Genomic DNA, 17,195 nt, shown 5'->3' on the forward strand with positions numbered 1-17,195 from the left:
CAAGTCGCGGTCGCGTGGAATTCCACGTGGAGTTAGTTGCCTGAAGCCCCTTTTTAGTTGCTTGAAGCCCCTTTTTAAACTTAAGCAGGGGAAAGTTTGGTGAAAGTTTGGTGAATTGCTGCCAAGGAGTGTGGTGGAGTCTCCTTCTTTGGAGGTCTTTAAGCAGAGGCTTGACAACCATATGTCAGGAGTGCTCTGATGGTGTTTCCTGCTTGGCAGGGGGTTGGACTCGATGGCCCTTGGGGTCTCTTCCAACTCTAGGATTCTATGAATAGCTAACGCTTTCCTTGGGGAACGTTATGCAACAGCTTATTGCTGGTCTTTGTCGTCCCGCCTTTGTAAGCAGGCTGCATTGAAAGGGGCCATATACACTGGTCACTGTTTTGAAGGGGAGTGAAGAACACACACTCAAAAAAAGGTAACTTGCTAATTTAATGTTTATTTCTATGAGGAGGAGTAATTCTGAGGGGTCAAACAAAGAAATAATAAAATAATTTACATCAGGCACTGATTATGATTTATGGTACACTTTCGGGTCTGAGTTACTCGTGCGTAAACTGCCGCCTCTCTAGGCTTAATTGCCTTTTTAAACCGTTCTGACTGCACAGCCCATCTCCGCGTAGCTGTCTCAGTCGCTAGCAGAATCCGTCTGTGGGCATTTCTTAAACCTCTTCCAGCATAGAAGCTGTCTGACTCCCAGTCGCCTCCTCCTCTCACTGCGCGGGAGTCTTCTGCGCAGGGAGGGCGTGGCTAGTGGAGGGTTCTACTCAGTGATGTACAGAGAAGAATCCCGGAGCTCTCTCTCCGCTTCCCCCATCTGCCCCCCTTTATCCCTGGTGTTGCGCTGATTTCCTGCCCCCTCTACCAAGCTGCTTCTCCCCCCCTGGTGCTGGGTCCTTTGCCTGCAGAATCTGGGAGCCTCCCCTTCGCCTCTCACTCTGATGTCAGTTACCTGGTTGTAAATTAAATATTTTAATTAGCTATTTGTCCTTTTTTCTTGAGATTGACAGCTGACTGCACGATCCTGTATATACAGCATTAAGGCAAGAAACAATATATACAGTGTTATATTTGTTTTAAATGTTGCAATGTTTTTGCGGCTCCCAGTTGTTGTTGTTTTTTTTGGAAACGGGTCCAAGTGGCTCTTTTTGTCTTAAAGGTTGCAGACCCCTGATCTAGTCTAACCTCCTTCAATGCAGGAATATGCAGCTGTCACATACAGGGATTGAACCTGCAACCTTGGCATTATGAGCACCACGCTCTAACCAGCTGAGCTATCCAGTCTCATTCATGGAAACCTCAGTCACATCTCTAGATGGTTTAGCTATAATCCATAATTGGAGACTTCCAAAAGCCAAACTCCAAACCAGAAGCTGAACAATACAAACTGAGCAACTCACAAAAACGTTTTTTAAAACAAGAACAACAACCCTGCCCTCCACCTGCTGCCCTAACCACCTAATAAGGGTGCGAATGTGTTGTATGTATTGTGGTTGAAGAGAAGAGCTGCTCCGGAAAGAGATCTTTGGCCATCAGCTCAGGCTATAGCAGCAAACCTTCAGTGCTCCTTTGACAGCCCTGCTCTCTGAGAGGCTTCTCTGCAGCCTCTGCTTGCCAATGGAGGGGGAAGATGGTTATACTGCTTTGAACTTCCAGTCTAGGAGGGCTGCATCAGGAACTGCCGCTGTGGCTCAGAAACAAGGTACTCAGTTCAGACCCCCTCATATCTTCCAGTTTTTGTCTGATTCCACTGTAATGTATCAGTTGACAGATGGACATGATTTTCCTTTTCCTTTAGATTTATCCTATTTGTAGAAAATTCATTTGGACCCTTATAAGCAGTATTTTTGTTTGAATAATGAGACGGAAATACAGAAGGGTGCATGACACCTAGGGATGGGGAAGAATTTCTGTTTTGTTTGCATTTTCATGAGAAACAACCAAAATTGCACTATTCGAAATAAAACAAAACTGTCTTTCAAAATTCGCACTTGTGTTTGAATTTTGCAATGCACTTCCTCAGCCACAAAATATACACAAATATGCATATACTGGTGTCTATAAAAGTGCAGACACTCATTTAAATAACATACAAAAATTCAGAGGAAATTGCTTGCCAAAATGTGTATACATGAAAACTGCATATAAAAATGTGGGAGAAATCTGAAGTAAATGCGGATGAACTTTCATTAAAAATAAATAAATGGTTGGAAGCAACCCACAAAGTTAAAGCTGACTTTTTAAATGATCAGTGCCACACAAGTGTGAAGGGTCTCTGAATAAGTAAAGGGAGAGGGAGTTGTCATTTGAAGTTCACATAAAAATGAAATCAAGATCTGGCTGCATGTTTTTAAACATGATGCGAGCAGAAATGTTTCAATATTCAATTTATTCCTTGTAAAGAAACCTGGAGTTATTTCTGATCATCAAGAAGTGCATTTATATACCTAGTAATACCTCTATGATTCTCAGCACAATTTCCTTCTATGTAGTATTTGTAACAAAAAAGCAGAAACAGGACCAAGGATGTCATTTGTTCTTTTATAACAAGTTTGTTGTCTTGATTACTTATTATTCCGGTGAGTTTTGCCATTTCTGCATAGTCCCTTAATTTCTGTAGCCAGTCTTTTCTCCTCTGGACTTCTTTTCATTTGAGGGCAAATAACGTTCTTGCAGCTGTAGTTGCATACATAAATTTCTATACTGTTTAGGTAGTTCTATTCCTATAATTCCCCAAAGAAAAGCTTCTGGGTTTGTTTTTTACAAATGTGTTATCTTAAAGATTTTTAGAAAGGAATGGAAATGGTTCAGTGAATATTTACAAATAAATTGTAAACAGACATTATGACATGGGCAGGATTATTGTAAATACCTGCAGGGTTTTTTTTATAAAAAAAGAAACAATATATGAGATATATGTGAGCATAAAAGAATAAGTGAAGATAATTTGGAGTATGCAGGAAATGATGAATAAATAAATAAATGTAAGGAACCGCAGAAAGAGGGGGAAGGGAGCCGAGGTTTGATATGTTAGAATTATTGTTGAACTATTGTAACGTATATAAATGAAAATTATAAATAAGATTATTTTTTTAAAAGGATGCCGAATTGAGGACAATGCATATAAAATTACATATGCTGGTTAGCTTGGAAAATAAGATGTTATAATATGCTTTTATTCAAATTCAAAGCATGTGTGTAGCATGAAGCGTGCACGTAGATGGGTCTTTGCTTGTTGCTTCTTCTACAACACTCCTTCCCCCAGCCTAGTGAATAAAAAACACTTCTATAGATGCTGCACCCAATATCCTGGCCAAGGCACAGTTTAAAGGTGTGAGCCTGTTGCCTGACCACCCGCTCCACCCACATCCTTTTCCTATGTACCTACTGAGCCACGGAGGCGACTCATGGTGAAAACTAAGCGCCTGCCTGTCCTTTTCTCTGCTAACACCTGTTCCCCACTGGGCCTGCCCAACAAGGTTGGTGACTCATTTCTCTCACTGCAACCCAGGACATGTTTTCAAATGCAATGGCCAAAGTTTTTGCTGCAGAACTTCTTTCCACCTCAGGTCCACTTCCTGGTTAAAGAGAATGCTTTGTATTTTAGCATCTGGTGCTCCATTTCTTTTTGTCAGGTTAATGAGCAATATTGGTAGTCAACTAAATAATTGGACGGGCAGAGTAACTTCCATTTGGACCATGTCTGTCTTACCAGGCACATCTCATGCCTGTAGGAAGGGATTTGCACTGGCTGCCCATTAGATATCAAGCCAGCTTTTTAAGGTCTTCTTACTTATGTATAAAGCCCTAAACAGCTCTGGACCAGATTTCCTAAAAGAACAACTTCCCTTTCGTTGGCAGGTAAGGGTATTAAAAGTACAAATGAAGCCCAATTAGTCTTGCCACAGCTTCCTGATTCTTAGCTTGTGGGAGGTGGGCTCCTTTCACCGATAGCTCTAGCGATATGGAGGGCACTCCATGATGAAATACAAGCATACAAGCATATTCATCTCTATTGGCATTCTGCGGGCTTTTGAAGATGCCCCTGTTTACACAGATTTCTCAGCATAAAGCTCATGTTTTAATTACTGCCATGTTTTAAAGGAATTTTTATGTCTTGATGCAATTGTTTTATTGTGCGTTTTAATGGCGATAATATCAAATGAAAGCTAAAAACATGTCAATTTACAAAATGAAAAAAGGAAGTGGTTTTATCAGGCAAATAGATTACAGTATTGGAATGAAATTTCCATAGCTATTGGCTGCAAGACTTCTGAAATTAGACCATTTAGGGAATGTATATAAATGTATATAAATGTCACACATCCACTTTTTCCTCTAAATAAAAATAGCAAAGTATTTCAACCTGCTTCCTATTAGTGGATGAATTTTTTCTGAAGATTTTTAAAATTCAAACTAATACAAAACATCAGAAATAAAAGATGGTTTATTTCCTTCGCTCTCTTTCTCTTCCCTCCTTTGACAAAGCATGCTGCTGACAGCTGACACACACACAACAGACACCAGAAAGCTGCAATATATATTCAATCAGGCCATATAGCAAGAGGAGCACAAAATCAATGACAGCGAGCTGAGCATAGTCAAGGGGTTACGAACAATGATGAGATTTTCAGGGTGCAAAGTTTATCAGTACATTGGTATCAGAGACTGCTCATTTCTTTTTCTTTCTTTCTTTCTTTTGTATTTTTGTTTAGATTTTCCATAATACAATTTAATTTAAAAAAGAGAAATAATACATAACAGAAAAGAAACATTAAATCATTATACAATATCCCAAAAAGAAAAGAAAAAACATTAACAAAATAAAAGAAACCCACCACCCTGTTTAGCTTCCCTCCACCGCTACTCGTCTTCTCTAGAATCAATTTTACCTTTATCGTTGCATTCTGATTGTTTTTATTTTCTCTACATACATACATATGTCATTGATAATTTATTGTTTTGATGCATTTACATTCTTAATTGAAGCATATTAGCATGTCTTTTTTTTCTAAAGGGAATTCATTAATGCATGAAACATTATTTAAAAAACAACGAAATATTACTATCTAAAATATATAACCTTTTGCTAGATTTGGACATGATTGACAAGGAAGTGAAAAAGACAATGATTAAATGGGTGCAAAATTCGGCCACACAATATATTTAGAGCAATGGGAGAAACTTTGGCAGGAAGATATAAGGTTTACTGCCTGTAGTACAATAAAATAAAATTTCATCAAAATGTTCTACAGGTGGTATTTAATCCCAGTCACATTAGCAAAAATCTATCAACTGAAATCCAACCTTTGTTGGAAATGCAACAAGGAAGCTGGTACAACAATGCCTGTGTGGTGGAGTTGCACCCCGATTAAGTACTTCTGGGGAGAAATACATGAGGAGTTGGAAAAAAATGATTAAAATCCCATTAACGAAAAAACCAGAGGCTTACCTACTGAGCCTTTTAGGAAAATAAATACCGAAATGGAAAAAAAGAATTTTCTTATATGCGACCACTGCAGCTAGGATAGTAATAGCATCTAAATGGAAAGCTAAAGAACTACCTACCGAGGAGGAATGGATTCTCAAATTAAATTAATATTTTAAATTGGCTAAATTAACAGCATCCATACGACAGCAGTCAAATCAAAAAATAAAAAACGAATGGCAATGCTTTGATGATTATATGTGTGCTGGTCCCGGGACGTTACCGTGCAGCAAGGTCCGAGTCCAGTCCGAGGTCGAGGGTTTGGTATGGGGGCTGTCCGTCAAAGCTGTAGCTGGGTCCAAGGCAAGGAGTCGGGTGAGGTCAGGAACTCTGGCAGAAGAGCAGGACAGGGTGCCAGCAGGAACAGCTTACCAACAATGTTGCTCCCGCAACCTGGGTCTGGGCTGGCTGGCTTTTATCTCCACTGAGGCATAGGGTGGCCCCGGTCCACAGGTGACTCGCCTCTCCTGGCCTGGAGGCGAGCACTGCTCCTGCGGGAACTTAGTTCCCTCTGCCTCTCTGCCCTGAGCCTCTGCAGCTCAGGAGAGGCTGGAGGGTTGCTGGACCCAGAGGCAACCTCACCTTCCCCTGACGGGGATGAGAGTGGAGCACCTGCAGGCAATGGGTCCTCAATCACCTCCAGAGACAGAGCAGATTCAGCTGGGGAATCTGGCACAAGTGAGGATCCGGCACAAGTGATTGCCCTTCAGGTTCAAGCCCCAGTCCCGGCTCAGCCGGTCCTGGAGGCGGGGACTTCTGTGCAGGCTGGGATTCCTCAGGTTCAGCCTCTGAATCCGATTCCCAGGCCATCACAACAAAATATTGCTCCAACAGAGACTGCTCATTTCTTGCATGTGGAATGGGAGATCAGCTTTTCTCCTTATCGTGCCAGCTCCATCAAATCTCACTCTTATTTTTGTCTTTTGTGAACTTCTTCACAAGCCCTTCTAAATTACACAAGTTTAGCCTGGCAGATCTCCACATTCCTACACCACTTCCACACACCCCTTTAAACTCCTCCTGACAATTCAACGTTTTAGTGTGCATTTCTCCTAATGTGCACATTTTTTGTTTGCAATTTTGCCTAGCACACTGTTTTTTTGAGCCATCCCCTAATACAGTGCATTTTGGTATGTTGGCAGTTTACTAAACATATACCATTTGCCTGTTGCCTCCTGAAGGGATTTTTTGTGTGTCAAAAACCAAAACATATCACCCAGCCTTCGCCCTGTGATGTTTGTTAGCCTGCAATTTGTTGTTTTTTAGTCGTTTAGTCATGTCCGACTCTTCGTGACCCCATGGACCAGAGCACGCCAGGCATTCCTGTCTTCCACTGCCTCCTGCAGTTTGGTCAAACTCATGCTGGTAGCTTCGAGAACAATGAGTTACAGGAAATTCTATTCTAGGCACTGCTGACTCACATCATTCAAGTTTTCCCACTCCTCACAGATGCTTCCGGGGTTCCCTGTTGGTATTGGATCACCCTGTGGGCAAGTGGCTTTGTGATCATCATCCTGGGGGTGGCTGTGACAGTCTTGGGTGAGTATTATTTATTATTTCATTTATGAATTGCTGTCCATGTGGCATCCTGAAGTGGTTTACCATACAATAAAAGCATGTACACAATGATTGTCTAAATAAAAACAGTTAGCACATCTTCCATTAGCTCCAGCCCATTTGGTCTGGCCCCCTCTCCAGAGCCCTCCTTCTCCCCCCACCCCAGTGGTTTCAGTTGGCTGGGTTGGAGCATATGGAGACCCTTTACAAGTCTGGTGCATGGCCATGTTCTGCGTACTCCCATGAGCTTTCATCAGGGCCATACCCCTTCCACAAAATCAGGTGTTGAAAGTTCTTCGCATTGTGGAGTCTAGAATTTGTTCTACTTCATACTCCCCCTCTCCTTCTACCATGACAGGAGGCAGAGGTGTTTGTCTAGGTGCCTGGTAAGGGTGTGCAGGCACAACAGGCAACAAAACTGATCAGCAGAAGATGTGGTGAATCTTCATGGATACAGGCAATCGAAGCCAGAAAGTCACAGGGTTGATCTGATCTACAACTTCAAATGGGCCCATACTCTGTGGCGCCAATTTCTTGCACCTGCCTTTCTGTGGCAAATCACGTGTCAACAGCCGTACCTGATCTCCCACCTTAATCTCGGTGCCAGGTATTCTGTGTGCATCAGCCAATCTCTTACAGGCTTCCTTAGCACAATCCAAAACTCTCTTTTAGCAAACTCTGTATTCCTGTCAGTTCTTCTATGAAGTCTTCTGCTGCCGGCACTGACAGGGAGTCGGTCGGGGATGGGAAGGTGCGAGGATAGCAAAGAAGGGGCCTGCTGTGATGAAGCATGAGGAGTGCAATTGTATGCAAACTCAGCCAAGGAGAGATTGGATACCCAATTGTCTTCCTGGTAGTTCACATATTCTGATTAGCTGTCAATTGGGAGTAGATTGACAGCTGAGGAGAAGTAATGCCAGTTGGGTAAGTCAGTGAGAGAGGGAGGTGTGAGGCAAACAACTCCCAAAGCTGAGGTGAAAACGGGTATCTGAGGCCTGAATAATAAGCTGTTCTTCCCCGTTACATTAATAATAGTTTGCTGGTGAATATCAGAAGAAGGGAGCTGGTGGCTGTGTTAGACCAAGTTGCTGCCCCAGATAAAGATTGTAACAGGAATAAAATGGCAGAAGTGTGTCACCATTGTCTTATCATATCCATCTTCTTCTCTCATTCCTTGGCCTCTAAATTTTGAATTTTTGCCTTAACATTATGCCTACTCGTTTAACTGGCTTTCTTTGTTTTGTGGGGACAGCTTTGCAGTTGGAAGCTGACAAGGGAAAAATTCTACTGAACAATGGTGGATGTAATGCCTCAACAGTCATGTTTCTGGCTTCCCTAAGACACAACTTCTGCAATCAAAATCAGTATAATTCCTCAGGTACAACTGATATATTGTACTGCTGTCTCTTTCAAGCATAGTAATTGTATGTAAGTTCTTGCTTTCAGTTCACATCTATGTTGTTTTGAGGCATAAAACCTTCTGTAAAGAAACTAATTTCATTAATTGAAATTCATTCATTTTATAGACTCATAAAATTGTAGAGTTGGAAGTCCAATCCCCTGCAATGCAGGAATCTTAGCTAAAGCATCCGTGACAGATGGCCATCCAGCCTCTGCTTAAAAACCTCCAGGGAAGGAGAGTCCACCATCTCCCATGGAAGACCGTTCCACTGTCAAACAGCTTCTACTGTCAGAATTTTTTTCCTGATATTTAGTCAGAGTCTCTTTCCTTGCCACTTGAATCCATTGTTTCAGGTCCAACCCTACTGAGCAGGAGAAAACAGACCTGCTCCATCTCCCGTGTGGCAGCACACATTCCAGCTTGTCAAAATCCTTCTTAAATTGTGGCACCTAGAACTGGACACGGTACTCCAGGTGGTGTTCTCATAGTTTGGTGGCAGAGCACCAATCTTGGATGCAGAAAGTCCCAGATTCAATCCCTGGGCAGTGTCTCAAACTGCTGCTGGTCAGTGTAGACAAAATTGAGCTAGATGAAGCCCATGGTCTCCCTCAGAATAGGCCCGCTCCCTATGGTCCTGAATTATCAATTATCAGTGGTTTCATTCTAGAGCTAACTTCACACTCAACTCTGGCCACTGCCTTTCTCACTAAGAGCCAGGTGAGGGAGGGGGACCCACCCATTTGCCTTTTGGCCCAAAACCACTTCCTTTGTTATACCAAAGACAGCATTTAAGGCTATTAACTCACCTGGTTGGTTAATATGGAATCCTCCATTAGATTTTAAACTTTTCTGGATCCAGGACCCCAGGAATTAGAAGGGACTCAGGTCTTATGGAGACTGACAGCCCCCCCCAACCCCCACCTCACCACAGTATTGTCAACACGGAGCTACCATGAGACAGACTGTGGAGACCAGCTTGGACATGTAAGGCTGCAATTTGTCTTGTAAACATCATCTCCATCTTTTTCCTCTAGAGGGCTCCAGTTTCCTCTTTCTGAACTCATTAAGCCGCAAAAACTAGGCGAGTAAAAAACTTGCATTTGCGATGGCATGATGTGAGAGATCTGTACTTTGATCTCTGTATCTTTTTATATTCAAAAGGATTTTGAGTGTGCAGGGAGGACTGAATTGGATCAGGACTATAAAAGAAGCTTTAAAGGGGGCGAACTGAATCAATCTACACGCCTGTTTCCCATAAAAATCACCTCCCCACCTGACAGCTATTGTCTCGCCTCCCCCCCCCCCCATTCTCCCCTAAAAAGCACCTTCTGGCTCAAACAGAGGGCATGTTTTTGGGTGAGAAGCCAGCACTGAGACCTGGTGCAAATGGAGAGCGTGATCTGGATCAGGGCTCTTCCTTCAAAAGAACTGTGGCAAATGTATGTACACTAAAAGGGGGGGGGGGAGTGAATAACATAAAAATTTGTTGGACCCCAGCTTTGAGGAATTTCAAAGAGCACCTTGCAAACCATCAATTTACTGGACAACTTCACTCAGCCGAGAGATGCTGGGTCTTTACCGTTGAAGAGCAGTTATATTTTTCACAATCGAAATGGAGGCCCAGTCATAATCATTAAGTGTCTTTCCTTCCACAGATAATTCCCCTTGCAAAGTGTGCCCTTTGCAATGGCAGCTCCACAGGGACAAGTGCTACTGGCCATCAGAAAATATGAAAACCTGGGATGAGAGCAAACATGACTGTTCAACAAGGGATTCTCAACTGCTGGTCATCCTAGACAAGGAGGAGCTGGTAAGGGGACAATTGCATATTTCAGGCAATGCATTCACATGCAGGTTAATTCTGAAGGAAGCCTGAGTCCAGCTGAGCTTAACTCTAGCTTAGTAGCTCTGCAATGAGATCATGGTTGGTGACTTGAGAAGCATGTGGAGTGTAGGGCCTTGTTTAGTGCTTCATCCCATTCCCCCCCATGGCCAGTTCATCAGTGTCTAGAGAAGGTCTTGGGGAGCTTGACTAATGAGAACCAAAGCAGAAGTTGCAAGCAAATCCCTGTAACTGTAGCCCAAGTCCTCTTTTTATTTAGAAATAAATAAATGGTGGTCCCATTGTCCCCCCCCCCATTCCACACAGCTTTCAGTGGCTTTTCCCCATGGATGTTTTAAAGCGTGTTTGGACCTTTTTCGACGATGTTCCCACTATACGCAATCTCACTTCAATGCACAGTTCCTTGCAATGTAACCCCTGCGTAAATGGGGAGGCCTGCATTATAAATGCTTAATGCTGCTTTGATTACTGTTCTTGGTGAATGTTTCATTATAATTACTATCAACTTTCACATTTTATTACTTTATATTATTTTAATGTAAGCTTTATTCTGAATTTATCGACTTGGAAATAATTATATATATGTGTATATATATATACATATATATATATATATACACACACACATTATCTCTCATACAGGATTTCTTAAAAAACATTACAAAAAATGCAGTACACTGGATTGGGCTCTCACTATTAAAATTGGAGAAGAAATGGATGTGGATTACAGGCTCCCAGCTTGATCAGAGTCTGTGAGTTGTTATTGTTTTTAATCAAAGCAAAAAAACCGCACAATTTTTAGAGCTAAGATTATCTCGATGTGCAATTGAGACACTGGTTTTTGCACTGGTTCCAATTACGTTGCCAGCATTCTCATGTAGAGAATGGGGTAGCTAGGGACTGATATTAGAGATGTTGCCAAATTTCACATTTGATTTGCACTGAACATTTAAGCAAGTGCTTCTCTTGCCTGTTTATAAACTAAAGTTTAGTGGGCTAACAGAAAGTTTGTAAAAGATAATTTTCGCTTATTCTATTGGCTGCCAAGAAGATTCCCTCAGTTGGCTCCTTAGAAATTGGAAAAAGGTCTGGGGTGGCAAGTTTCCATTCCATGAAGACTTGGGTGTAGTTCTATTTTTATTTTTATTCACTGGCCGCCTCGCTCCCCACTCATGGTCTCAACTGAAGTGCCCCCCCTTGCTCCACAGCACTGGTTCCTGGGGGGAAGGAAAGATCCTTAGGGCATGAATGGAACATTTCCCCCTGTTTATAAGTGCTGCATGGAACCACAGTGGCAGGGAGTGGATGAGTAACTCTTCCCACTTCCCACTCACAATCTCAATCACTTCCTCCCCAGCATTGATAATACAAGGAATTCTGGAGGCTGTTGTGGAGAGTCTTGCACAGAGCAGCTGGTGAAGTTTTTGAAAGAATGCAAAGTGAAAGTATAGTAGAAATTCCTCACGCTCCTTGTCATAACTAGAGACATGGAATTTTCCATGGAATTCTTTAAAAAACCTCACCCTGTTTCTATTTTCAGGCCTTTCTTTCACTCTTAACAAACACAAATGGTCAAAAAGAGCTGGCCAAAAATAATGGCCTTTCCTTAGAGGAAAATCAGAGGAGAGAGAAGAAAGGGAGAACTGGAAGGTTATTGGCAGTTAATGATGGTTGCCCCCCACCCCAGCATGCCATTTAATCCGGGGTGGGCAACTGACCAGTTTGGGGTTGTTTAGTGTAGTTGGGATGAGACACAGTCTAACAGGGAATGTTGCACATCTATTGTCTCTGGGAACGTGCTGAGGTCCAAATATGGATAAGCAAGCCAACTCCTGCTCTCAAGTTCCTATATCTGCCCCAATTCACTCTTCCTAGGTTTCAAATTGGTAGGTCATTTTGATTCAGATGTGTAGCGTGGGGGTGGCATGGCCCTGAGTGCAATTTTGAGAGGGGGTGCAAACAGGCGCCCCACAGTGGATCCTTCACTGGAGCCTCGCTGGGCGCCAGAAGGAGTTGTGTGTTGTTTGCGGCGCTTGTGCCTAGTGCAGCTCTGCCACCGGGTCACGCAGGTGAGTAGGCTGCAGCCGAGAGAGCGGCAGTACTGCTGCCCACCCTCCTCACCTGTGGCATACCTTGTGCTCTGTAGCTCTGCTGACCTGGCGACGGAGAGCAGCCCTCGGCCAAGGCGAGGCGCACCTGGCCACAGCAGCTCTGCCTCCGCAGCTGGGTCAGGCCTGACCTGGTGGCAGAGAGCAGGAGGGGATGGGCAGCAGTTTCCCTGCCCCTCTCCTAACCTGAACTGTGGCACATGGGAGGGCGCCCTCCATGCCCTGACTCCTCGGGCAGCACAGGCATATGCTCTGCCACTGGTCCCTGGTGGAGCAGCCCCCACTGCTGCAATCCTGCTTCCCAGGCCCAAAAGGAAAAGGGGAAATGGTGCTGCTCCCACTATCAAGCTATGCTTGACTTTCTTCACTCTCTCCACTTTGATGCTACTCATCCATGTTTGGAGGATTCAAATGCACTGCAACCAGCTTATTGTACATTTTGGGAACACTCATGCTTTCTATTAAGAACATGAAAAAATAGTTGTAACAGACTTCTGTCCTGATATTCAGATGTACCTTTTTCTTCCACAGATTTCCAGAACCAAACTATGCTGAAGGAAACTCTTGTGCTACAATAAAATATAAAGTCACCTCTGAACCTTGCAGTGCTATATATCGGTGGATTTGCCAGAAAGACCCTCTCCTACTCTGATATTTTAGTTTGATAAATGCAATAATTATGTGGGTTTTTGTTATTTGCCAAGAACACACAATAAAAATGTCATTGAGTGGCTGAGATTATGTAAAGGTATTATTCTGTTGTCATCAAAATACCTCTTTGTGAATTCCAGAGGTAGCACACCTAAAATTGAATTCTAAGTCAATTTATTTTGGTTACTAAAAGTCACCCACGTCACTACCATGTCTCGCAACCTGCTCTCGCAACCACTGTGCTTTCTGTGCTGCCACCTTATCTTGACCTTGGACTGAGCGAATGAATGCTTTCAAGTGACAGTGAGTCTGTTAGCTCTCTTTCTCCCAGTGCTTCTTCTCCTAGCTGTTCCCCATCCAGTATTTCCCAGCTTCTGCCTTCTGAACTATGTCCCTCTGCAAACCACTGTTCCAAATCTATACTGTCCTCCTACTCCTGGGAAGATTCAGGAGCAGGGGGAGGGGGGATCCCACCATTCCTCCTCAGTGCAACCCTCCTCAGCACAGTCCCTGGCAAGCTGGTGCACTAGATTTAACTGCGCAAATGCACTTCTGGCTACGCCAGGGACCTGGGCATCTAGGCACAAGGCTGAGTCCAGGAAGTTGCATATCTATATGCAGATCTGTCTCTCTGTTCCATCTGAATGAGGAGAAGCAGGTGAGATGTTAGACTAGCGCTCAAAGGTGGTGATGGGCTGGATGTGGGCCAATAAACTGATACTGAATCCTGAAAAGATATGTGTCCCAGATCTCGGATCCAGGAGGTGAAGAGGCAATCTGCCCTTGTAGGCTAGCTATGAGCCCTTTTGGACAGTGATGACTTGGCCACTGTGCTCCATGCTCTGATAGCTTCCAGAATGGATTACAGTGGTATCTCAGGTTACATACGCTTCAGGTTACATACGCTTCAGGTTACAGACCCCGCTAACCCAGAAATAGTGCTTCAGGTTAAGAACTTTGGTTCAGGATGAGAACAGAAATCGTGCTCTGGCGGCGCAGCAGCAGCAGCAGGAGGCCGCATTAACTAAAGTGGTGCTTCAGGATAAGAACAGTTTCAGGTTAAGTACGGACCTCCGGAATGAATTAAGTACTTAACCCAATGCACTGTATGTGGGGCTACCTTTGAAGATGACGACTCAGAAACTTCTGTTGGTCCCACATGCAGCAGCCAGATTTCTGGCTGTGGTTCTGTATGGATCTCATAGTAACTTCATAGCGTCACTCAGAAATCTTGCCACATTTTCCACAACGTCATTCCTACAATTGTTCAGCAGATAAGACACCCTGGAAGAGTCAGTGTGATAAATCCCCTCCTTCAATAAAATGGGCAATAAAATAAAATGTGCGGATTCGACCTGTTTTGTGCCACAGGTGTGATCAGTAGGAGTTAGAGGTCTGTTCAGTGCACATCCAGTCAGAGCAGTAGCTAGGCGATCTTGCACCCCTGGCAGATCCAGACTGCGCCCCCTACCCACAGACAAATTAGCTCTTCTTTCCGCCTTTCCTCCAACCCCAAACCCCTCCACCCATTCAATTCCTCACACACCTAGTATCGAATTATTTCACAGAAAATCCAATATTTAATTTATTATTTCTTAATAAAAGGTTTCAGCAGAGAAAATTACATTTTTATGTGAGTTGAAAGGTGGGTTTTTTTATGTAATTCAGTTGTAAAACACCACACAGATCGGCCTAAATGAAACATAAAAACAGTACAGTAGTACCTTGGGTTAAGAACTTAATTCATTCTGGAGGTCCGTTCTTAACCTGAAGCAGTGGAGCAGTGGCAGAGGAGGAGCTGGTGTTCCCCTGGTTTTCCCCCCATTCCACACGGCCTTTCAGCGGCTTTTCCCCATGGATGTTTTAAAGCGTGTTTGGAGGCTTTTTCAATGGTGTTCCCCATATACACAATTTCACTTAAATGCACAGTTCCTTGCAACATAACCCTTGTGTAAATAGGGAGGCCTGCATTATAAATGCTTAATGCTGCTTTGATTACTGTTCTTGGTGAATGTTTCGTTATAATTAATATCAACTTTTACATTTTACTACTTTATTTTACTTTAATGTAAGCTTTATTCTGAAGTTATCAACTTGAAAATAATTTAACATATTTTTTATAAAAAACACATTATCTCATGCAGGATTTCATAGAAAGCATTACTAAAAATTCAAAATACTGGATTGGACTCTCACTATTAAAATCGAAGAAGAAATGGACATGGATTACAGGCTCCCAGCTTGATCAGAGTCTGTGAGTTGTTATTGTTTTTAATCAAAGCAAAAAAAGCACAATTTTTAGAGCTAAGATTATCTCGATGTGCAATTGAGGCACTGGTTTTTGCACTGATTCCAATTAAGTTGCCAGCATTCTCATGTAGAGAAAGGGATATTAGAGATGTTGCCAAATTTCACATTTAATTTACACTGAACATTTAAGTAAGTGCTTCTCTTGCCTGTTTATAAGCTAAAGTTTTAGTGGGCTAACAGAAAGTTTGTAAAAGATATTTTTTGCTTCTTCTATTGGCTGCCAAGAAGATTCCCTCGGCTGGCTCCTTTGAAATTGGGAAAAGGTCTGGGGTGGCAAGTTTCCATTCCATGAAGACATGGGCGTAGTTCTATTTTCATTTTTATTCACTGGCCACTTCACTCCCCACTCATGGTCTCAATTGATGTGCCCCCCTTGCTCTGGTTCCTGGGGGGAAGGAAAAATCCTTAGGGGCATGAATGGATCATTTCCCCCTATTTATAAGTGCTGCATGGAACCACAGTGGCAGGGAGTGGATGAGTAATTCTTTCCACTTCACTCACAATCTGTGAGTGGTATTGTTTGTGAGTTGGTATTGTTTTTAATCAAAGCAAAAAAACCGCACAATTTTTAGAGCTAAGATTATCTTGGTGTGCAATTGAGGCATTGGTTTTTGCACTGGTTCCAATTACGTTGCCAGCATTCTCATGTAGAGAAAGGGATATTAGAGATGTTGCCAAATTTCACATTTAATTTGCACTGAACATTTAAGCAAGTGATTCTCTTGCCTGTTTATGAACTAAAGTTTTAGTGGGCTAACAGAAAGTTTGTAAAAGATATTTTTCGCTTCTTCCACAGATTTAAAGAACCAGACTATGGTGAAGGAAACTACTGTGCTGTAAAAAGATATAAAGTTACCTCTGAACACTGCATTAGTGAACTTCGGTGGATTTGCCAGAAAGACCCTCTCCTACTATTTTAGTTTGATAAATGCAATAACTATGTGGGTTTTTGTTATTTGCCAGGAACGCACAATAAAAATGTCACTGAGTGACTGAGAAGCTTATGTAAAGATATAATTCTGTTGTCATCAAAATACCTCTTTGTGAAATCCAGAGGCAGTACACCTAACATGGAATTCTAAATCAATTTATTTTGGCTACTAAAAGATTGGTTTTAAGTCATGATTGAGGATCAGCTGTATAATCTGACACTGCAAAATAATAGTAAAAGGTAAAGGGACCCCTGACCATTAGGTCCAGTTGCGGATGACTCTGTGGTTGTGGCGCTCATCTCGCTTTATTGCCCGAGGGAGCCGGCGTACAGCTTCCGGGTCATGTGGCCAGCATGACTAAGCTGCTTCTGGCGAACCAGAGCAGCTCATGGACACACCGTTTACCTTCCCGCCGGAGCGGTACCTATTTATCTACTTGCACTTTGATGTGCTTTCAAACTGCTAGGTTGGCAGGAGCAGGGACTGAGCAACAGGAGCTCACCCCGTCGCAGGGATTCAAACCGTTGATGTTCTGATTGACAAGCCCTAGGCTCTGTGGTTTAGACCACAGCACTACCCATGTAATTGTAATAATAGTAACAATGTCTCTGAACTTTTCCATCTCCATAATATCCTTTGTGAGATGGGGCAAGCAGAACTGGGCAGTATTCCAAGTGTGGCCACACCAAAGAGTTGAATAAAGGTGTTATGATATGGGAAATTTTATTTTCAATTCCAGTCCTAATGACCCCCCCCCAGCTGTTGCACACTGGGTCCACATTTGCACGGAACTGCCAACTGCAAGCCCAAGGTCTCATTCCTGGTGAGTCACCACCAGACCCCATCCATGTATATGTGAAAAAGAGATATTTCTATTTTGTCCCAACGTGCATCGCTTATACAC

The 17,195-nt window shown here is 42.9% G+C and overlaps 1 protein-coding gene across 2 annotated transcripts in view; it reads left to right on the forward strand.

The window, feature by feature from the left end:
- LOC309337180 (killer cell lectin-like receptor subfamily F member 1) overlaps positions 1–16,516 on the forward strand; it is a 42,009-nt gene extending 25,493 nt beyond the window's left edge. Inside the window, exons 1-6 of one of the 2 annotated variants that reach the window (XM_081853912.1) lie at positions 973–1,702; positions 6,938–7,027; positions 8,298–8,423; positions 10,103–10,257; positions 15,194–15,303; positions 16,156–16,516. In XM_081853912.1, coding sequence (XP_081710038.1) covers positions 1,618–1,702; positions 6,938–7,027; positions 8,298–8,423; positions 10,103–10,257; positions 15,194–15,303; positions 16,156–16,279 — 690 coding nt within the window. In that variant the 5' untranslated portion in view covers positions 973–1,617 and the 3' untranslated portion in view covers positions 16,280–16,516. Of the gene's footprint in view, positions 1–972; positions 1,703–6,937; positions 7,028–8,297; positions 8,424–10,102; positions 10,258–15,193; positions 15,304–16,155 lie in introns of those variants that run through there. The other variant, XM_081853911.1, reaches the window with a different exon arrangement.
- The last annotated feature ends 679 nt before the right edge of the window (positions 16,517–17,195 follow it).

The sequence above is a fragment of the Podarcis erhardii genome (assembly GCF_964252035.2).
Source record: "Podarcis erhardii genome assembly, chromosome: 2".
Lineage (NCBI taxonomy): Eukaryota > Metazoa > Chordata > Lepidosauria > Squamata > Lacertidae > Podarcis > Podarcis erhardii.